A 23,939-nucleotide genomic window follows, 5' to 3' on the forward strand; every position below is an offset into this window, starting at 1 on the left:
AAAAATGAAAATTGGACCATGTTAAATCTTTCAGTCATTCCCCATAATCTAGATAATAAGATCTAAGCTCCTTGTAATTATTTAACCCCCCCACCTCTCACTGTGACTTGGGGTGCATTTCCCTTTCTAGCTCCATATATTGGCATTTTAGAGGTGTACTTTGCTATGTAGATTCTTGTGGTATTGGATAGCCTGTATGTTCTGAAAATAACATCCTTTTTTTTTTTTTTTTAAATATATCTGTGTCTTTATTCTCATAATCACTCTACTTACAGTGCATTTCCCTACTTTTCTTGCCTGGCTATTCACAACCTACCCATCCCACTTTTAAAAAGTTGTATGTTTTTGTTGTTATTGTATTTTTCTTATTATTTTAAACATATATACGTAATTTTTGTAGGTAGTGTTTTACATCCAGAAGTATAAAAACTAGTTGCAGAATATTCACTAATAACCCCAGAATCTAGAGGAAGTATCCCCGTTAATAGTTTAACTTCTCTTCTGCTGAATCTGCTCTGCTGTTCAATATGTCTGCTGGGGTTTTCTTTTCTTTCTTTCTTTTTTTTTCCCTCTTTTTTTTTTCTTTTTATGAAAGTTTATCTGAGCCAAACTGACGACATATGCCAGGGAGCAAGATCGCAAATGCTCCCATCTGCTCAGTGTTTAATTTCAAATATTCATACCTTTTGAATTTCATTTGGTTAATTTTTAATGTGTTTAATTTCTGTGGTAAAATTCTTTATCTTTTCATTTACTTTATTAATGTTTTCCTCTTTCCTCAGACATACTAATCATTATTTTAAAGTCTTATCAGGAAACTCCAATATTCCAATCATGTAGGATTGTAATTCTTTTGTCTTCTTGCTGTTTAGTCATGTAGCTCTGTCTTTTGGTATGTCTCAGAATTTTATATTAAGTGCTAGACGTTGTGTATAAAATTTATGTATGGTCTAGAAAATACCTTCTTCTAGAGAGAGTTCATTCTTACTCCAATCAAAGGCTATGCTAAATTGAGGCTAATTCACTCAACTTCTTATTCATCTAGTTCACCAAGTTCTCACCTAATTGCCTGGTATATTCTGTAGGCCCTACTTCCTGGTGGGTCTGAAATCTCATGAGATGTCTCTGCTCTACTTTTCAGAAGCTTTCTGTTTAGGTTTTAAACTCCCCTTTCTGTGCAGCACCCTGTATTTGGCAGATGGCCTGATGAGAAAATCAAGTATATAGTTGAAGCTCCTAAGTACCTACCAAATGTTCTTTTGGCCCCTTTGTCCCCACCGTAATCCTTCTGTAGACTTTGTATGAGCCTTTGCATAGAACTCAGCCTCTCCCATGCTGAGAATTGGCAAGCCCCAGAGTAAAATGACCATGAAGGTAGCGCACTTCTCTGATGTTTTCACCTTATCCTTATCAGTTCTCTATTGCTTTCAAGCAGATGATTATTGTATTTTATCAGTTTCTTCAGTTGGCCAATAGAAGTGAGAGCTCTTGTCTGTTGTCAGCTATTCCACCTCTCCTGGAAACATCATTTATTTTTCAACTTCAATGTAATGGGAAAAAAAATGCCCACCCTTTTTTTCTTCTTCAGTGTTTATATTTCTTTTGATTTGTAAGAGTACTTTACAAATTTCCTGAATTTGATTCTTTTATTTTTTATTCTTATTTCATCTTATTGTTTAAGTTAGAAGAAGTTTTTAAGCTTTTGTTATCAGATCTGTCAGCCTTTTACTTTGCTATATTTTTCTGTTGCCCTTAGGAAGACCTTTTGTACCACAAATTATATATTTATTTATCCTACTAATTTTGTATTCTTTTTATGGTTTTAAACTTTTTAACTCATCTGGAATCAATCTTGGCATATTGTTTTAATGCATATTTAACCGTTTGTTTTGCCCGTCTGTTATTGTAGATATGTCAAAAAAAAATTTTTTTTAACCCCCCTAATATCCCTTTCATTCCCTCACCTTTCTCCCAACACAAGGATTTCAATGGGATTTTGGTTGGCATTGAATAAGATTCATGAATTAATCTTGAGAAAGTTGTCTTTTTTGCAGTATTTTAGTGTACTCACCTAGAATGGTATGATACTCCATTTATTCATTTTTACGTCCCTCAGTAAAGTTTCATCACTTTCTATATAGACATTCTGCTCATTTTGTGTAAAATTAATTTTCTACTTTGAATGCTCTTCTGACTTAATTCTTTATCATCTTTCCACCTTTGTGTGTGTGTCATAGGACACTCTGTGCATACCTTTGTCTTATTACCTACTCTATTATATTGAATTTAACTATTTCTGTCTCTCTCCCTTCCTAGACTATATGTACTGCCAAGACAGGGAGTATGTATTCATATTCATAAGTTTATGACTACACATATCAGGAAGTATCCTTCTCTCTGTCCTTTTGTTTATTGCTTTTTCATTTAGCCATACACCATGTGTTTCCTTTGTATGTGTGTATATTCTATGTGCCTGTGCATCTGTCTTTCTACACTCCTACTCCCCATGTTATCCAAACTCTTGTTTCAAGGTATATGTGTTATCACATGTGTGGTTTTGTTAATATCTTTCATTTAGATTTGTTTTCCTTACCAAAAAAAAAAAAAAAAAAAGCATTTAAGGTAGCTCAGTGACCTGGGTTAATTAAAACATTCATTCCACCATTCAGTATGATTCATGTACCACGGTCCCTAGTTAGAATGACAGGAGAGTCTTGTGAAGGAAAGGAGAGAAATTAATTGCTATTGAGATTCTACTTTGTGCCAAGTCTGAGCTATGTGATTTTCCAAATATTTTATCATTTAACCTTAACAACAATCTTGTCTCCTAATTTTATAGATGAGGATGTTAAGGCTTAAAGAAATGAAATAATTTGTTTAAAGCCTCTCAAATTCCAAGTGCCATGGTGGGATTGTAAGCTTGAATGTGTCTGATTTTAGAGCCCAGAAATCACAGAATTGAGTGTGATGTTTGAAGACCTGATATATCTCAGAAAGCCTCCCTTTGTTTTCATATCTGTTTTTTTTCTGGTGGGTAATATGGTAAGCATTATGTTTTAAACCTACAAAACTAGGTGCACTATATTAAAAAGGCTTTAAATCTAGAAATTGCAATTTTTGTAAACACATAAATCATATATCCATATTCAGAATACTGTACAAAGGTTATTACTCTTCTTTAAATTATGTTGCACTAATGAGGCTACTTAGGAAAATGAATATATTCTTGTTTGAGATGAATTTTTTATATGCTGTCATTGATTAAGAATCAGACAAACTGAACTCTAGTCTTTGCTTTATTCTTAACTTTCTCTGTGATCTTGAATCTGTCATTTCCCCCATCTTTGCAAAGGGATTACTTACATATCTTGTTGACCTTAAAAGCATTTTTTGAGGAATTGAAATAATCAAAATAAAAATGATCTGATAGAACTGTAGAGGCACGTACTGGTGTGTGTTATTTATAAATGACAAATTGTCCTAGTGGGATTTTGTGAATTACTCATTCATCAACTATTTATTGAATGCTATTCTGTTTTTAGGTACTGTGCTAGGCACATGCAGTTAACGATTATTTTTATTTAACCGAGTATTTCCTTAATTGGCTTTAAACTACACTCACAGGGGACTTGTAAATATTTTTCATTTTTATCTTCCTTACACAGTCATGAAAATATGTAGTTTTTAAAAATGTATCCTTGAATGTTGTTTTTGTTTATCTCATGCAGGGAGGTCATAAGATGAACTCCTTAATGTGTATTGCAAGAGTTTTGCTATCCCAATGTTCAAGTTTATATATTTTTTTCACAAATATAATATACATGAAACATAAATAGGTTTTTGTTCTTCTGGCTCTTTCTGAAGAGAGGGGCTCTGTGGGGATCTTCGGCCTCAGTGAGGAGAAAGTTATTCACATATGAACTTAGAACTAAGGGAATCTCCAGAGGAACCTCAGCTGTCAAAAATGTCCTCATAAGCTTGGCCTGTAAGTAAAGTGGTTAAGAAGGTGGCTTTGGGGTTAAGACTGGGTTCTAAGCCCTGCTGTGTCACTTTTAGCCGGGGCTGTGAGTTTGGCAACATACCTAACCTCACTGAATCTCAGTTTCTTTATCTGTCTGGAGAGAAGGATAAAAGGCTGTATCTTGTGGTTGCCCGTACAACCCAGAGGACTGGGCCTGGGCATACGGGAAGCACTCTGTGAGTGATAACGCCAAGGTTACTCTGACCAAAGGGCACATTCCTTGCACTCTGCCCTTCGTCCAGTCCTAGATGGAAAGCCATGTGGTCCTAGTGTATTGCTTATAACAGGCACTGATTAGATTTGCCTCAGAGAGAGGGCTCGGATTGCCACAGCTGTCTGTCTTAACATAACATGAATCATTTCTACAAAACGGATGAGAGAATTCTAAATATACTCAATCTTGATAGGATCTTCTAGGACAGAACATGTTTACAATGGAATTATAGTTCTTCTATAAAGTGATTCCCAGTTTGACATGAGCATGCAAATGGCCTTTCATATCTCTCTCTTCCTTTTTCTCCCAAAGGGTATCATCGTCTGCCCTCTAATCCTGTGGGCAGGTAACATGTGAGTGCTTTGTCTTCATGAGGTGAGGGCCTGTCCTTGGATATAGAGAACTGAGATAATTGCCCATAACCCCAAGTTGTGGGGCCTTAGTGTCATAATGAGAACTAGGAGTCTGGATGGGATTTGGTGACAGATGATATGTAGGAAGCTAGTGCAAACGTGGGGGGGGGGAAACTGGGGAAAGAAGTTCTGAGCTTCCTATACAGTTACTTCCAAGGTAAAAATAGAAATTAACCATCCCCATTTTCAGGCTATAAATGTTACTCTTTTCTTCTGTTAGTATGGATCAACTGTTATCAATTTTCAATAAACAAGCATGACATGATTATAGGATATTGAAACTAACTCGTTGATTCCATTCACAACTGAAGGGCTTAAAATGTTCGGGGATATTGGTAGTATAACAAATGTTTGACTAGCAAACATGATAGTGATAATGAAAATTTATTTTGTGATGGTGTACTTATTTCCAAAGGAAACATACTTCATATACAAGCATGCTTTCTCTGTACTCTACTTAAAATGTACGTAGATTAGAGTTTGTGTGTGTCAGATAAATTTGGGCTATGGTACTCTTGAGGAACACGCTGTGAATCTCTAATTATGTTAAAAAATTATTTTCTTAGTGTAGCATTATATTCATATATTCTACACATTTAGTTTTTGAATAGATTCCTGGCATGATAATTACATAATCATTCAGTACAGTAGAAACATCATAATGGTCAAATACTAATTAGCTATTAAAGTGAAACAAACAGAACTTAGTTCAGAGCTTATTATAAAAAGTGATTTAATACTGTCTGAAACAAAATGTATGGTCAAAATTAGTATTTGCTTTATATGGGAGTCATTTGTTTTTTCCTATGGGAAGGAAATCAGTGTTCTGGATGCTTGTTACCTAATTTATTGCTTGGGCGCATGTTACATTTTATTATCAGAATCTTTATGACCGGTCCTGTGTAGTGGAGCATCCAAAGAACTTGCCAGTGGGAGTTCTAGGCTCAGTACCAGGATGTGCCTCCGGGCTTTTGCAGAATTAGGAGACCGGTCGAAGTCTTCAGACCGTATCTTCTAGAGTTCTTCACATACTAGCTCTATGCCTCTGGGAACATAGGGTTCAGTCGTACATCATTCATTTCTAGGATGCTGATTTGAACATCTTTGGTGCTGAGGATGAGTGACCCTCAGCTATTTCTCTTCCCCAGTGTGCCTTAGGGGTATAATACAGTCCTGTTAGTAACAGTGAATCCTGGCGGTTGTGATTCTCCAGTGTGTTTGTGATGGGAGAACAGCCAGATGAAATGTAAGCTGTAGGAGGGTTTAAATCGGTTGATAGATTCCTTAGGTAAGACTGTTAAGCATACCTCTCAAGCATACCCCTCACTCTCCTTGAGAATTGCTTCTGTGGATAAAATAGGATTTTACCTAGTATTAGGAGGTTTCAGTGGCCTTTTTAAGTACGTTTTGACTACATGGCGTCAGCTGCTCTTCTCTCACATACATCAGGAATCTCAATTATTTCAGAGTATTATTTCAATCATAAGTGCTCCTCCTGATAAACAATTTATAAACCAAACATTTTATAGATTTCATGTTCCATCCCCTTTCTTTATCTCTGTGCCTACTTATTGTCCTTTGCTTTAGTTTGGGCCACTGTAAGTATTAATTTTATTTCTTAATGAACAATTTCTTAATGCAGTTGAAATATACCGGACATGTATGTCGGATAAAAAGGCATTACTAGGCTTTCTGATGCACTAAATAAACGATGCTATCTCACTACCCAGTTCTATGTTCTTGCAATTAAAAATTATATAGGAAAACGATATATTTCAGATCATGAAAATAGTCACTAATGAATCAGTGAGTTATATTATTGGTTAGATATCCTCTTGAAATATCCTTTGATAAATTGAAGATAATATGATGCAAATTGATTATACAGTAAAATCACAAATCTTGCAAAGGCTGCAGATTTCATGAGTAGAATATTACTACTCACAGGTAAAGTTATGAAACAATGAGGATCTGGCAAAGTTGTGCTACCGAGAAAACCAAGGATGTTAGGTTCTTCAACTGAGAGTTATTTAAATATCTAAGAATTGAAAGAGGATTTTAGGAAAAATGATGAAGCCCTTGACTTTTCTATTGTTGTTGTTGCAAATACAGTTATGTTTAAAACCATCCTGTAAAAATTAAATGTTGCATGAAGGATGTCATAATGTGCTAGTATAAAATATTGTTGGAAAAATTCTGCCCCAAACCTTAGTTCATTAATTTTTTGTTCATTGTAAACATTACATATAGTTGTAAATATTGCCTAAACTTATTTGAATAGTTTTTGTTTTCCTTTATCTAGCTAGGTCCCAATCAAACATTTTTTAACTATTATTTATTATAACATTTTAGCCTCTATTTTAAGTAGATTCATTTCAAATGACCTTTTTTCCAGAACCAATTAATTCTTGGATAAAAAGGGCCTCCCGTGTATGAAATACACATGTGAATTATGTGATTCTACATGTGTGACCATGTATTTTTGCTGGTCTAAAATAAATATCAGAATTTTAATAGAAATTAATTATGGCTAAATTGAAACCAGACAATTTATGTATTTCCTTATTCAGCGAGATTAAGCAGGGATCAAGATATTACTTGTATAGAGCTGATTCTTTTAAACAGATCAATAAAACCATATGTATATAGGTCATTTTCTGGGACATGGAAATAACTTCATTACAATTCTATTAATGTCTTCCATTTGTATAACATTTTATTCTTAGAAAGAAACATTATTTCATTACCCTCTGTTTTGTGCAGTATTTGTGGTGATGAAATTGCCTGTTCTCCAAGTTTTACCAGAATGTTCTTTATTTTCCACATATTGACTCTATGACTATGAGCTAAGATCTTACAAATAGCATTAAAGAACCAAAAGTATTTTGAGTCCCCAGTAGTGAAGCAGCTGTTTTTGCAGGTATATTGTGGTCTACAATCCTTTAGAACAAGAACGAAACTCACTGGTCTCAGTCTGTGTGAGTTCCTCCAAAGTACAAGTGTCCTCCGCTTCCGGAAAGCCTGTGGAAATTCAAATGAGTGCGGTTTGGGATACAGCAAGTACTGTTTCACAGACGGCCTATGAGGTATGTTTTTGCCATAGAATTTAAAGAGGCATTATTTAAAAAACATAGCCAGTATATAATTTATATATGTATGCATGGTCCCTGGGGCTGTCAAGTTGGTGTATGTGAAATGGTTAAAGTTGTAAGTACCAGAGGGTTTAACTGGCCAGTTAAGTGACACTAAAGGAAAATAGATCCTGTGTTTCCCAAAATATTAATATCTTTGTTAGTGTGTATATTGTATGTTATCATGAGTACATGTTATTAGTATGTTCATTGTATATTTTTATAAATATGTTTATTGTAACTTTTTCACTTTATTGTAATAAAGTGATCATTACTCATAAAGTTTTGAATTTTTTTTGTCTAACTCTTACTGACAATTGTGTATACTGAAATTGAGATAAATGATCCATCTAAGTAACTTTGGATACTTTTAACTTTTATTGCAAAGGTGAGACATAATATATCATGAAGAGTTTTTAAAATATGTAAGATGCTGCTTCTCCCCGATATAGTTATGGAAAATCTGGGCTCAACTAATAGACATTTGGGGGAAAATTTCTTAAAATAAGCAATATTAAACTGAATCTTGACCTCATTAGAAAGGTTAAATGAACTTTGAGAGTCTGGGGTACAATTTTAACTGCGCAGCCATAAGCTAGGAACTCTTTTAAAAGAGATTTACTTCCGCTTGTTAAAAGCCATTGCTGGCTGCCCTTCATAATCCTTTAGGTAGAAATGAAAAGTGTAATCCAAGCTTTGTTCACATTTTACAGGAAACACCATCTAGAAAATGGAACAGGAGCTCCTGGAAAGCAGGGGTCTTGTCTCATAGTGTGTGCATCCTCTATACCTGTTTCCAGCGTGTGCTAGATCCCAAGCATTCGATGGCTGGTGTTGACTGAACTACTGTGCTTGATATTTATATTATTACAGTGACCATTTTTATTTTTAATGTGCTGCAATACAGTATTGTAAAAAGATTCCTCATAATTAGGAAAAATCATTGTTCCCAGTAAGTCCTTACCTTCACCGAGAGTTTCTCCCTCTGAGCATCCGTTAAGAGCACTCTAGGACAATTGAGGATTAGGTCCCCTGAATAAACTGACATGTTGATATTCTCCCTCTAGGTTATCAAAACATATTTATAGAAGAGTATTATATTACCTTTTTAAATAGTATAGTAGTTTGTTGTTTTCACTAGAAGTTTAAATGGTTTTCCTTTCAGTAGACTACATTTTTCTTTAATAAATTTCCTCCTCTGTCTTTTAAAGATCTCTTTTCTAGCACAGATGCCACCATTAGGACTGAAAGTGTATGTGATTTCAGAATCAACAACTTCAAATCCACATTTAGCTGAATATGTCCTATATAATGGTAACATAGAAAATAACGGAATTTTCAACGTGAAGAATATAAAAAGCACTGAAGAAGATATAACTCTAGAGAACTCCTTTATTAAGCTTCAGTTTGGTCAGTCTGGGCTTTTGGAGGTATGTTCTGAATAGTTCTGAAATTCATGGAAGACTTATCATTTTATTATGATATGTGCAAGTTACTTATGCTAAAGGGGAAAAGTCTATGCAAATAGTTTGCGAGAAAGGATGACTGAGCAGTATGAACCTTCTGGTCCATAGCGACCACTTTTCTTCACAAGTGTGGCCTGTGTGGTTGGTGCTGCTTTGTGAACTGTTAGTGATCCACAGATAAATGTGAGGTCTGACAATTAAGTTCGCGAACTCATCCTAGAAAAAGTGCTACATACCTCATTGCTGAGTATCGCTACGGTCATCTTCGAAGGACTCCCTTTGGGAAGCTATGCACCAATGCCAGCTCATAGTCCACCCTTCATGGGAATTTTGGAACTCTTTTTCTGGAAAGGCCATCAGAGCTGTCGTTGTATTACCGTTGATGTCCTGCATGTCATTAAAATGCCTTCCTTTTAATATTTCCTTTGTCTTCGGGTAAAGAAAGAAGTCATTTGGGGCCAATTCAGATGAGTAGGGAGGGTGTTCCAATACAGTTATTTGTTTTTTGGCTAAAAACTCCTTCACAGACAGTGCATTGTGAGCTGGTGTATTGTGATATAAGAGCCATGAATTGTTGGCGAAAAGTTCAGGTTGTCTAACTTTTTCATGCAGCCTTTTCAGCACTTCCAAATAGCAAACTTGGGTAACTGTTTGTCCAGTTGGTACAAATTCATAAGGAGTAATCCCTCTGATATCAAAAAGGGTTAGCAATAGCGTTGCAACAAGTTTGCGAGCTTAAGTGTCAGATCTATATAGAAACTATGACTTTAGAAATGTTTATGGAAACTTCTAAAACAATTTGACATGTAAATGTTTATGCCTACTGAATCTAATAATAAAAGATTTGAGTGTATATTTGGTATATTGCTTCAAATTTAATTTTTCTAGTAATTCACTTTCATTGTACTTGACAAAACATTGGAAAATGTTTCGCATATTGGAAATAAAATGCATATTGGAAATAAAATGCATATTGGAAATTTAAAAAATAAGCTTGCTTCTTCACTACAGAAAGTTTGAGAAGCACTGGTCTAGATCTCTTGTATATCTCTTTCTTCCTTGAAAAGTGTTCTGACTTTTTGTTTCTATTGTGAAGGTTTTAAATTCTTAAGCTAAGTATAAATTTCTGGGTGTTCATCCTCAAATTGTGAATATTAGACTATTAGCATTTTTCAATCTATCCCGAGGTATTTTTTTAAAATTGACATATACATAAAACCAGATGCAACATCATTAATATCTCAATAGTGAGTTGTCTTTAAAATTTTTATGTTTAGGAAATAATAAATAAAGAAGATGGTAAACGTCATGAAGTAAAAGTACAATTTTCATGGTATGGGACCACAAGTAAAAAGGACAAAAGTGGTGCCTATCTCTTCTTACCTGATGGGGAATCCAAGGTAAGTTGCTGAGCTAAGTTATTCTAGAAAAATAGATTGCCTACTGGGCCATTTTTCTTCTGAGCTTTTTTTCTATCCTTGACTGAAAAGGTAGTATATGCAAATTTTGGCACCTTCTGAAAATGCAGAAAACAATAAAATTTACCAACTATTTCATAAGCCTGTGAAAGCCAGCATTTTGATGTATTATTGTCTTCTATTTTATACATATCCCTTTTTCCCCAATTTTCAAGTTTGTCTTACTGAATTACATATGTTTCACTGTGACAATGCTCACAATCTGATGATATATTCTTCAAAAACAATTTTAATACACACTATTGTGTGTAAAAACTTTCAGGTACAAGATGAATAAGGTCTGAGAGTCTAATGTATAACATGGCGACCATAGTTGATAGCTATATTGTATAATTGAAATTTGCTAAGAGAGTAGACCTGAAATGTTCTCACCAAAAAAAAAAAAAAGTGTGTCTGTGTATGTGTTTAAAAAAAAAACACAATTTCCTATTGTTGCATATGTACACTTTCTGCCAATGCTTTACTATAGTGACATTATGATAAGCTGTTTTTGTAGCATTTTTTGAATCCTGAGAATAACTTTCTAGAAGAGTCATTTTGTGTCAGTAGCTCAGGCCTTTTAAGGTTTTCAATACGTACGACTTATCTCCTCTCTAGAAGGCCTGCGTCTTCACTCCCACCAGCGTTTTTTGAGAGTAGCTCTCTAGTATACCGTTCCCAGTACTGAGAATTAGTCCTGCTAAACGTTTTACCTTTAATAATATGTGAAAAATATTTTAACTGTTAACATTTTTGTGATTATTAGTGAGCTTATACTTTTATACATTTATCTTTCATATTTCTTTTGCGGGTTTTTATTTAAGTTCTTTGATCATTTTTTTATTGGTATGTCTTATAGATCTGTAAGTATTCTTTACATGTGGTAAAATGAATCTTTTTTCCTATATATTGCAAAATTTTCTCAATGTGTGATTTAACTTAACTTTTTATTTTATTTTTCTGTCACAGTGGTGTTTAATTTTTGCGCGGTCGATTCTGTATTTTTTTTTCTTTAAATTTCCTTCCTTTGCTTTTATACTTAAACAGGCTTTCTCCACTTCAAGATAAGTTAAATATTCTCCGTATTTTGTTGCATAGGGACCTATCTCCTGCAAATGTTACTTTTGTTCTACAGTTTAGAAAAGCCTGTTCACCACAATCAAATGTCGATTTTAAGGGATTGTGTAGGCCGCACTAAGGATTCTAGGTTTTTTGTTGTTGTTTGTTTTGGTCTTTTTAAATCAGTGAGGAATTAAAGGTAAGCCGCAGCTCGTAGTAGGCATTCCAGGATGGGCGGGGATCCTAAGTAGAAGCTATTATCAGTTTGTTCTTACCTGACAGCTTTTGTTATTGGACAGGCATTTTGTTTTGATTAACTATTCTTATACTTCAACAACAAAAAAAGTAGCTGTGCTATGGGTTATGCACAGATAATAGTAACTAATTTCCGTAAAATTATCTTTAAATAGTTCTAATATTAGATAGAAGGACAAAGAGAATTACCCTATGTTTACAAAGAGAAAATTAAAGAACATCAGGGAAAGATACCGCTGGGTGTATCAGAAAAAGGCAGGAGCCCAGATATCACCATCCCAGGTTTCATTCTCCTCCCTTACTTTCTAGCTATGTGGTAAGTAAGTACACGAATTTTGTAAACTATAAAGCATTATATTAATTTCAGGGTATTTTTCTCTGGCCAAAGAGGTAAATTTGGAAGAAAATTACACAGTTCTGAAAAATCTTATGCTGCTTAAGTAGCTCACATTGCAAGCCTAGCTTTTTATGCTATTGTTGAACTTTGCAAGATGTGTAATACTTAAGAAAATATAACTCTTCATAAATGCTTTAAATTTGTTCCTATGTCACATAAGTTACATGTTTTAGTCCCATATTTTTTTGAATCTAGATTCTAAATAATGAAAACTAAACCAGTAGTTGCCATAGTTTTTCCAAGTTTGTGAATTTGCTTTATATTCAGCTAGTTCCTTCAAGTTAAAGGGCAGTATATTTATAGAGTAGTAAACCTAACTGTGTTTAAACTATATTTCTGAATCCTGTGTCCTGTTCGTTCAGATGACTCCCTGTGGTCATCCCTGCCATTTGACCCGACCCCTGACACATTAGGGGGCCATGGATATAATAAATGTTTGCCTGGGAAAATGTCACTGCTGTATAAAGATTGTTCTTTCTAATAAATACCGTATGGACAATATAGAAGAATTTTAATTGGAAATTTTTATAGCTGGGAGGAATATTTGTAGATCTAGGCCAGGCAAGTTGCACACATTTTTATTTTCTATTTTCAACAATTTTTGTATAACGAAAAACCTTGTGTTCAATGTTGATAGCAGGTGTATATTCTGATACTTTGTAAGGTTTGGTTTTTACTTGAAATTACAAATGTCAGGTGATCTATGTTTGCCATTTTGGAAACTAATAAGCATTTTTTGGAAAAGTTAAAAGCCAAAATATTTTTTCTTAAAAATGTCATTTCCTCCTCAGCCCTATGTTTACACAACATTGCCCCTTGTCAGAGTGCAACGTGGAAAGTTTTATTCGGATGTGACTTGCTATTTTGAACATGTTACGCATAGAGTCCGGCTGTACAACGTACACGGTAAGAAAACAGAGAGACACAGTTGTGAAACGTGCACACTGGTGATTGAATTCTTGCTTTTCTTGTGCTCTTTTTAATAAATCAGCAATTGAGTTTTGGAGATGATATAATAATCTGTCTAATCTTGACATCCTACTTATTACATAATTTAAAATATAATATTTATCCTTTGATAATCAAACATGGTAAAACATGTAACTCTCCCTACATATACATGTTTCTTCTTTTTTTCCTGTATATCTTCTCTTTCTTACTGCAATATTTGTCTTAGTCATGAGCTCATTAACTGGAAACTTTATTTCTAAGATCTAAAACAATGTCGTTTTTATTTTATAGAATGGAAATTATGTCAAATACAGCTTCCAGTTAGTGGGCACACACAAGCGTGTGTGCACGCGGCCTGCCTTAAACACAGATTGTATTGCGATAGCAGGTATCACTGGAATGTAACTTTAAAAGAATGTTCTACACGAGTTCTGTCTGCTTACAACTCTTTAGCTGTTAAGAGTATTAAATCAGGGAATCGCTTACCGCTTTTAGGACCATGTTAAGCAGCATCTTTATTAACCAAGTGGTAGGAAACAGCCTTTGATCCCTTCAGGAACTTCAGTGTGGGCATTAGCACTGCGCCTTCCATAGGGTCTGGGTAGAGCTGTGGTTCCCAGACACTGTCAGAATTGTACAGTCATGCTGGCTGGTTTTGAATTCAGTGTTTTGAGAATGGAGTACTTTTCCAACTACACATTTAATCCTAGTCACCAGGCATTTACCAGGTTCCCAGGTATCACCTCTCTTAGAAAAGGACCTTAGGAAAAGGCCACTTTAAATTTTTCTTTGCTCTTAGCTAAGCTGAAAAAATTAGAAAAGGAAAAATATTTTTTCCAGAGTCTTCAAACAAGTAGACAAAAAAGTACTATTCAAAATAATGATAAAATGTATGGGCAGGCACTGTTTACTTTCTAGGGGTTATTGGGAAGCAAAGAGTACTGTGTTCATGGAATTTCTTAGCTGAAGTTTAGTTTTCTCATTTCAGTGTCTAAATTTAATTTTGCTTTTATTTCTTTTTTTTTTTTTACTACAAATTTCATTAATGTTTGCCTCTTGCTAGCATTTCAGGTATGAACAAACTTTATCGTGTGACTTTTTTAGGTCATAATGTGATATATTTTCAGCATAACTCGTGATTTGTATGTTAAATCAAAAACTAAAAGGCCTTCTGAAAGATGGGAAAAGTTATAATAGACACTAATTTTGTGTTCTAAATGACTTCCACAATTATCTGCAATCACTTTGCTACCTGTAAAAAAGTCTATAGTTCTGAAATAATTTTTCATTGAGTTTCCCCAAACCTCTCACAAGTCAGAAACAATGTTTTTGACCATCCATCCCTTTGTACTCTTGCGTAAGCCATTTGTTAACATCTTTGAAAGCTCTAAAATTACATTTTCAGCTATGGCCAAAGATTTCACTTTACAGATAGAAAATAGCATTATCATACAGGAGATGCACTTACCTACTTTTCAACTTGCTGAAAACTATTGTTTTTCTTTAAATGGAAAAGTTCTTCCTTGAGTATAGCACGGTGCACTTTGTCACAGACCTGTGTCATCAGTTGGCTTTACCATTGTTTTTCATCAGTTACACCAGGGGTGCCAAAAAAATGTATACACGTGACTTGTATTCGTATTTTGTTATCGGTATATATTAAGTATTACAATTTTAATACGTTTTTTTTTTCCTTTCTTAAAATGCGTATACATTTTTTTGGCACCCTCCGTATTTCGGGATAGGCTGTGTCTCAGTAAATGCTGAAGCCCCACATCAGGAAATTCCACCTTCTCAAGTATATTTGCTTAATTGCTTTTGCTTTTATTTGCTTCTGTCACTGTCACTGCAGCTTCTTATTTTTTGGGGTTGTCCAGGAGATGTAGATCTCACATCAAAGGATGATTTCTATAAATTAGAGGGCCCCTTTCTGCTGCTGTGGCTGTAAGTTAGCTTGCCATCATACCCTTGTGTTCGAATTGGAAATTAATAGGCTCCAACTTGCCTGTTTACTTTTTCCAACAAACTAATAGAACTAATTAGAACTAATACTTGTTTTGTCTCTTCTTCCCCTCTCCCCCGGGCACTCAGAAATGCCCAGTAGCTGATGAATAGCCCTTTCACAGGAGCAGGGGCCACTGAGATTTAACTGACTCCTGGCCCTCCATGGTGGCAGAAGTGACTCTCTGATTAATCAGTGAAGAAATAGTGGTTGTTCTGAACAGGGCATTTAGAGTATTAGCATAACAATAATAATAAATACATGGGTAGACTCAGGTTGCCTCTGGATGTCTCAGTGGGTGGAATAAATGAGTGAAGCATTTTTGTCCTGATACTTGATTTTTTTTTTTTTGTAGCTTGAAAGCAGAAAGCTTCAGAACCTTGTAGGAAATAACCGATAAGTAATTTAGGTATAATTTGAGGTTAACTTAGAGTGCTTCTCCAGATGTATTTTACTGTGCTTGCTTGGATTGGACCTGAAACCAGCATATATAGTTATCTGAAGTGATGTATCCATCTTTTATTCTCTCTCTCTCTCAAGCCCCAGAGCACTAATTTTTTTTTTTTCCCAACCTGAAAGTAGTTGGTGGGAGATGGATGGAGATACCAGAGCACCTGAAAGGCTTTCTTCCAAACCATATACCCTTCCAAATTTGTATTTGAGCCTTTCTAGACAAATTTTCTCCTCCTGGAAAAAAATAAACCCAATTGTGGAGATGGATCTTTTCCTCCATAGCCTTCATGACCCACTTCCATTTATCCTTTTCTTTCATACATCATTGCGTGAGGGCTCAGGTTGTCTGGATCCTAGCTCACTGGAGTTTTAATTAAATCACTAATCAAGGTCTGTGACAAAGCTGAGAAGTCTTCTGAGCTTTTTGACTCTCTAGGCATTCAAGCTACCTTAAAGGGATTTGGTTATGCTGCGTCAAAGCATCTGTACTGAGAAGGACTTGAAAGCCTTTAGTGTTTTCATCTTTGGCCTCATGTAAACCAGGCATCTGGGTGATTGATCAAAATGCATAAACAGAATGTGGCTTTTCATCTTAGGTGCAGAGAAAACTTCCGCCAATTTCCATGCTTTTGGAGATATATCGTTTTTGGTTTAATATTTCTTAACAAAAATAATTATTCTCAAATGTAACTTATTAAACTATTTCTGGATATATGCTAATTTTGCCCCCTTTAAATTGACCAGATGCATTCATTTGGATGAGTATTAATGATCAGAGCCCGTCTGTTGTTAGTATCAAATTTATGATCCAGAAAGAAATGGAGGTTAGGAGAGAGAGACTTAATATTTTGTGATTACATACTGTAATCGTATTAGTTTACTAAACCAGTTAATTATACAAAATATTTTATTATCTCTCAGCAACAAAAGAAACAGAAAATGATTTAATATTATGGATTGTCTGTCTTTTTTGAGTGTCTCTGTTAAACCTTTCAAATTTAATTTACTTGAAACAATCGTTTAAAAAACTAAAGTAATGCAAACCTGACAAAATATCCTTAAATTCCTCAGTCTCTTTTTTTTAGTTACTCTTTGGCTCTTTTCTCCCCAAAGTAACTTTTGCCCAAATTAAGCCTCAGGAAGAAACAAAATCAAGAACAAAATCAAACAATACTTCCCAAATTATATAAACTGTATAAGACTCCGTTTCTTTAACTATAGAAAGACTCGGTGGTCAGTTAGGTATAGGCATCAAGAGTCATTATTGGTCTTGAAACAAACTGAATTGGGAGGCCTGGGTTCAATCTGACTTCCGGTTTTGTTTTGGGTTTGGTATTTAACTTTAGTTTCTCTATTTGCGTTCTCTCCAGATAATGAAAATAGTAAGAGGTGCCGTTTAAAGTCCTTTTAACATCACTTGAGCTCTTAAAAAGCCCTGTGTTTTTCTTTTCATTATCATTCAAACATCACATTCAAAAGAGTTCTAGAAATATTAAATTAGAGGAAATCTTATGCTCACTAGCTTTAAAAGCTCCAAAACATCAGAGCAATGTCAGAGATTTCTAATGAAACATAATGTTTGGCCTTATATCAGGTTGAATAAGAAATACATTTCATGGTGACACTATTTAATGAATGCCCTTTGGGAACTATTTCATGATTTCTAACAGATTATTTAGTTTGTAGAAAATAACATTTTTCTGGGGGAAAAGATGGGAGAGGTGAGGATTGTTACTGTAGTGTAAACATCTTTCATTACGTTGAAGCTTTAAATATTACCAGGAAGGCTACTTTAGTTTTGCCATTAATCTTGGATTAGAAGATAGAATATAATACACGCAGAAGCCCCTATGTCCCCTTGTGTTATATTTGATACTGTACCATCACAGAAAGTACACACCTTGCAGTGACACAATGATCAGTAAGTGACATTTGCCAGCTATGGCTTCATTTATCTTCAGAGCCGTAATTATTAGATTTTCGTGCCCTAGTTTTCTGACATCAACAGCCACTTTGAAGAATTAGGTTGCTATGGGTTACCAATGTGTCTTGTACATTTTCACTGGCACAAGGTTCAGGTTCCAGATCTGTTATATACCTTCAAGGTTTATCACTCACTCCGCCTCCCCTCCCCACCAAGACTATGTTCTCCTAGGCAGGTGTTGGTGAACGAGTGAGGGAGTGAGTGTCTGTGTGTAAACCATGTTTCAACCCTTAGGAGAAATATCTTAAATGCAATACTTTTGCCTGTTTTCCACCAACATATTATAAGAGTGCTGTACGTAATGGTTCTTGCTAAAAGAAAGCAAATAGCCTAGAGGTAAAATGTAATGAACTGCCATCAAAAAGTATGGAAGAAAAGACTTTCCTTTGGCTGAACTGACTTATAATTTCCTTGCATGGGCATATTTAGCAGTCAAAGAGAGGTTACTTAATTTTTTTTCTGTCTTGAATATAGAGCCTAAATGGATTCATAACATGATCCTGGACTTTTAGAGAGTCACAATGAACTTCATCTAGTTAAACATATAAGAGAATCATATTGAAATTAAAGATCCAAATCCTTAGTTTCACCTGTTAGCAAACTGTAGTGATCTTGACTTTGGTCTTTATTTTTTTAAGGACTCCATTACTTAAACTATAGAAAGACTAGATGGTCAGTGAGGTGTAACCACCTAAGAGTCTTCACAAAATCTGGTATCACGTACAGTCTCTCTGGTGCTTGACTCCCTGCTTCTACATTCATCTCCTAAGGTTGTTTGAATCTGGGGTTCCCATCACTGGAGTCCTCCCACTTGTAAACAAGGTCTCAGAGCTTCACTGAAGTTTTTATTTCCATAAAAAGATTCATGAGGATATTTAAAGGGTTTGCAATCAATGTCTCATTTTTTCCCGACTACGTTCCATATTTAGTTTGATTTAAGAGTAAAAAGTATTAAATAAGTTATGGGTAGGCAGACTTAGGTAATTAAGACATTTTTGGAATATCATAATATGCAATTGACTGCTAAGGATTTTTTTTTCCCTGTTAATTGGAACTTTTAAAAATTGAAATAAGTTGCTATGTGTCAAATCTGATTATTCCCTATAGGCATGAAAGCGAAGGTTATTTTAAGGAACTACAAGCAGATTCTGGTTACACAAAATCAGAACTCAGAGGTTATCTTGGGGGCTGACAGCAGCTGCTGCTTTAAAGGCTTCTTAGCACGGGAACCGCATCCCCACAAATGTGTTCTAAACTCTGATGAAGGGCACAGGGATGGGAGACCCAGGGGGAAGTGTGATGGTTAAGAGCTCAGACTCTGGAGTTAGCCCACCTGCATTTCATTCCCAGCTCCCATCGCAGCTCTGCCGCTTACCAGCTGTTTCATCTTGTCCAGGTTATTAACTGTCTGGCCTCGGTTTCATCCTGAAAATGGTGACAATAATAGTCTATTTTATAGGAGTGTGGGAGGATTAACTGAGTTAACATACCTAAAGCCTGGCACATACTCAGTGTTGTATCTCCTTAAGAGGATGTACAGGCCAGATGCATTAGTCAAGTATTACGAGAGAGTGGTCATTGAGGGTTGGGGGAGTTGGGGAAATTGGGGAAGATTTGATAAGGAATAGAATTGTTGAGATGCCAGGTCTTGAGAAATGTCACTTGACTGGGCAGAAAGGAGGAAAAGAATATCATGAAGCATGATTAGATGAATATCATGGATTTCATCCATGATGAAATCCCTTGGTTTGGTTAGATGAAATTCCCTTATTCCTTTAAGAATTTGAAGAACTCGGTGACTATTACATATTTTTAAGTTGACATCTAGTTCTCTTACTTTATTTTCAGTATTTTATTTTATTTTATTTTTTGGGTTATATTTCAATATTTTAAATTGTATTTGTTCAGCACCCAGTGGAGTTAGGGTGGGTGATAGGTATGCTAATTATGTGGGGAGGGGGTTTGTTTGTTTTAAGTTGGGAGAAAGAATAGTGAAAGTGGGAAAAGGAAGAAAAGGAAGAACCATGTGCCTCCATGGCAGGTCCATTTCAGGCAGATCAGCTTGAGGAATGAGAATATATGGAATCCGAGCTTCCTGACGAAAGGCACCTTACAAAGGAGTGTGTTTGGGAGAAGAGGAAGTAGATGAGTTCAGATTGACTGTCAGCGTGGAGGGTATGAAAACAGACCATCCTGATTGTTCCAGAATTCTTCTGTCCCTTGTCCTAGACCAGTCCACGCTGGATTATGGGGGAGGTGACAGAAGGAAGGCTCTGGGGTTCTGCGCTGTTTTATTCACTTTCCAAAAGAAAGGCTTTAGTTAGACCTGTCTCTTTGGGATTTGAAAACATACAGAGCGTGCCAAAAAAAATGTATACACATTTTAAGAAAGGAAAAAAACTGTATTAAAATTGTACTACTCAATTTATACTGATAACAAAAGATGAATACAAGTCATATGCATACTTTTTTTTTTGGCACCCCTGGTATATTACTGATGTAGATGTTGTTTCCTCCAAATAGAGCTTCCAAAAACCGTGTTTCTTAAAATCAGTGTTTATGAGGGGAGAAAAAAAAGATAGCTTCCCAGTTTTGTAGTGTATTTTTCAGTTATTAGGCCTTCTTCAAGTATGTCACGCTTAACTGTTATAATCTTTAACCAAAATTTGCAGTCCATAGGATCAAAATGTTATAGCTTTGCTATTCTGCATTTACCTTATGTCGTTGTGAGAATCACTGAAATGAAAAGCATAAGATATATGGATTAGTGCCTAGCTTACTGTAAGTTCATCAATAAGTAGTGGTAGTTATTTATCCAGAGTTTTATAAGTAAAAGAAAGCGGTACATCATCGTTTTCTTACATTTGAGACTTGTAATGAAAGTTACTAAAATTTGTATTCATGAAAGCAGATGTTGAAATTTTCACTTGTGGAGAAATAATCAATGTGAACATTTACAGACCCAGAAATCTGCAAGTACCTCAGAGGATAAATTAGATCTTATAATGGACGATAAGTTGAATAAGTCAACATGGAGAAAAAGGTCATCCACTTGTGGGAATTATTACCATTTTTATTTTTGGTACTTTCAGATATGAATGCAGTTTTTATAAAATATAGTCATGATATTTGATTTTTAGAAACATCTCCATATTGACCTACTAAATTTACAATTGTTGTGAGAATTGTCATTCAACTCTATGTTCTGAACTGAGCATTAATAACTGTAAGTGTAGACTCCCAGTTAAGTTGGATAAGTTCACAAAAACATCACAAAAGTAAATACATAGTGGGAAAGGTATTTTTATATTTTTGATTATTTAAATACAAAATAAAATACCCCCAGAATTGGGGGGAGATATTAAAAATTAGAACCCCTGTTTTTTATGCCAACTGTTATTGTCCTACTTCTGCTGTAAAGTGATTATGGCTCAGCCACCTTCTCTGTTTAGGCACAGATTTGAAGAAAAGGGATGAGGACAATTAGATAGCAAGGTTCCGTTTCTGCACAAGAGCCACATTTTAAGGACACTTACTGAAGACCTTGCTTTCAATCTTAGACTTTTTTTTTTTTGGAGGATTAATTTTATATGATTTCATATCTATGTCAAATTCCAGTTAAACGTTTGTTTGAAGGTTTAAACATTTTCTAGGGATCTCACCATCACTTTTCATTTTCCTAAGTGAGTATGGGCCAGTTGCTATTATTCTATCTTGATCTAATAACTTGTCCTAATCATACATCAAGTACCACTAATACAATATTTGATTCTTGCCAGGGTGTGAGTAAGCCTCTCTTTTGCTCTTTTTCCCAGCTGCTGCCTGTCCCTCATAACTATTTGAATGTAGTGAGAGTAACATCTGATTTATCAGGTATATTTATTAGAAAAGTTGTACTTTGCATTTCAAAATTGCTAGAATAAGGTAATCTGGAGAGGCGGAGAGGGTTGTTGGATCAACTCTGAGATTCTGCAGTTCAGAGTTGAATTAGGCTGTTCAGATAGATTTTGTATCAGTTGCTGCTCAGTGCCATGACTTCAGGCTTTCCATCTGCATTCCTCAAAGTCACCTATGCCCTCCCTGATGTTTCTTCCATCTCTTCCTTGAAACACAGGGATGTGTCAGAAATGCCCTCCAGTTTTTCTCTCCAGACTCTCAGGAGTAACTTTTTGGTTTCCGTAAGACTGGTGCTAAGCAACGAAGTCGGGAGGCTGATGCCCTTTCTTTTCTGTCCCCTCCATCCTGATCCACCTGTAGGAGATGGCTCTAAGGAGACCAGCATCGCTCTGAGAGTACCTCTAAGAGCCTGTCAGCCGGAAGCTGTTACACTCCCAAAGCATGTTCCCTGTGACACAGGCCAACCTCATGTCCTTATCCTTTGCCTACTTAGTTTTATTTTTCCCCTGCCTTCTTAGAAAATATTCTTCTATTAAAAATGCTTCAAAATTATTTTTATGTATATAAATACAAATAATATATATATATGCTCTTGACAAAAATTTCACACTTTACAGATCTAAGGTAAAATTTCTCTGGAATCTGTGCCTGGCCTCTATCCACTGCTCAAGAGAGAGAATACATACCTGTTCTCTCCTGTGTGTATTCTCTCTCTTTCCCTCTCTCTCTCTCTCCCTCTCCCTCCCTCTCTCTCTCTGTCTCTCTCGCTCTCGCGCTCTCTCTCTCTCTCTCTCTCTCTCTCTCTCTCTCTCTCTCTCTCTCTCACACACACACACACACCTGTAGAAAAGTATAGTATTGTGTTTGTGTCTCTTTTCAGCATAAAGTTTATTATACTTTGTGTTGCATTTGCTTTTTTCATCAGATCTTTCTTTGCCTGGACAGAGACTTACCTCATTCTTTTCATTTCCTCCCATGTCAGTAAATTTTGCATGATGCGATACTGCGTTTCACATCTTAACTAATTCTGTTTAATAGTGATTCAACACCTGCTACATGTCCAAAATGTTGTTAAAAACTGGAATGCAAAGATAGATGGTATATAAAACAGTCTGTGTCTGTGAGAAACTAACAAACTGGGAGGATGAAAAAAGACAGTCAAGGAAAGACTCTTTTGACTTCTCTATTATAGTTTTTCACTGATAGACAGGCTCTGTTCTTACCTTGCATTGCCTGTGTTAATATGGATAAACAGTCTCCATTCTCTCTTCTCCAAGGAATAGTATGAGGCATTAACAGCAAGAGGACACTTATATCTCTTCATTGAAACGTGGGAATAACATCACCTCACTGACCCCCATGCACTACTCTTATAAAGTAGAAGCTATTTTTCTCCCCAGGATTGAAGAAAAAACAGAGGGTCTTAGAAAGCCCTGGCCATCCATGCTCAGGGAGAACCACTTTGTTAAAAATGTGTTTTGCTGCCATGTATTGCAAACACAGCAGACCACTGGGACCACTGGGTTTGTACCCCTGCTTCCCAGGTACTCCTGTCAATCCCGTGACCTTCCTTGGGAATGGCATGGGACACCTTAGGGAATTCTTGATACTGAATAGGAAAAGTTGGCAATCCTCTCTCTCCTTCACACATATTCTTTAAAGAAATAATAACTTTCTTTGAGAACTCAGGGATACCCTCTTTGCTTTCATTACCGTGACATGTTTTATTTGGATTGTTCATATATGTGTATTAATGTATATTAAAGTTTGATCTTATTTTAAAAGTCTGTTGTGGCACAGAATTTAAATTAACGTCTTGCTGAATTGTGAATGTACGTAGAGGCTTCTTTCAAAGGAGCTTTAAGCATTTGTTGCCACAATAGGATTTGAGCATAATACTGAGTTTGCAAAAGATGATTTTCTCAACGGAAATAATATATTATTGCTAGAGGTAAAGTGAAATTATTTTTTTTCCTGAAGCATGTTTTTTTGTAAATGTTTTCTAGAGATACATGACTTGAAATTAATGAAGCTCTGCTTTGTTAAGACTTTATTTCATTTCATGTATTCTATTGACCCCTCTAGGTTGGAGAGAGAAAACACGAAAGCAATGCTAAAAACCCTACAGATGCTTCCAGTAGATTAGAGTTTACTTGTCACCTGCTGTTTTCGCCATTGCTGCATGAGTACTGTCATCCCTAGTACTACATTTTGGATTTGGGGTGTCTTGGGTTCATTT

General features: G+C 35.5%; 1 protein-coding gene across 1 annotated transcript in view; it reads left to right on the plus strand.

Moving 5' to 3' along the window:
- Positions 1 to 23,939, plus strand: part of MAN2A1 (mannosidase alpha class 2A member 1) — a 164,725-nt gene that overhangs the window by 108,511 nt on the left and 32,275 nt on the right. Inside the window, exons 13-16 of the mRNA XM_033110404.1 lie at positions 7,569 to 7,734; positions 8,991 to 9,209; positions 10,523 to 10,645; positions 13,205 to 13,319. Of these exons, the coding sequence (XP_032966295.1) occupies positions 7,569 to 7,734; positions 8,991 to 9,209; positions 10,523 to 10,645; positions 13,205 to 13,319 (623 nt within the window). The remainder of the gene's footprint in view (positions 1 to 7,568; positions 7,735 to 8,990; positions 9,210 to 10,522; positions 10,646 to 13,204; positions 13,320 to 23,939) is intronic.

Source organism: Rhinolophus ferrumequinum, chromosome 7 (assembly GCF_004115265.2).
Source record: "Rhinolophus ferrumequinum isolate MPI-CBG mRhiFer1 chromosome 7, mRhiFer1_v1.p, whole genome shotgun sequence".
NCBI lineage: Eukaryota > Metazoa > Chordata > Mammalia > Chiroptera > Rhinolophidae > Rhinolophus > Rhinolophus ferrumequinum.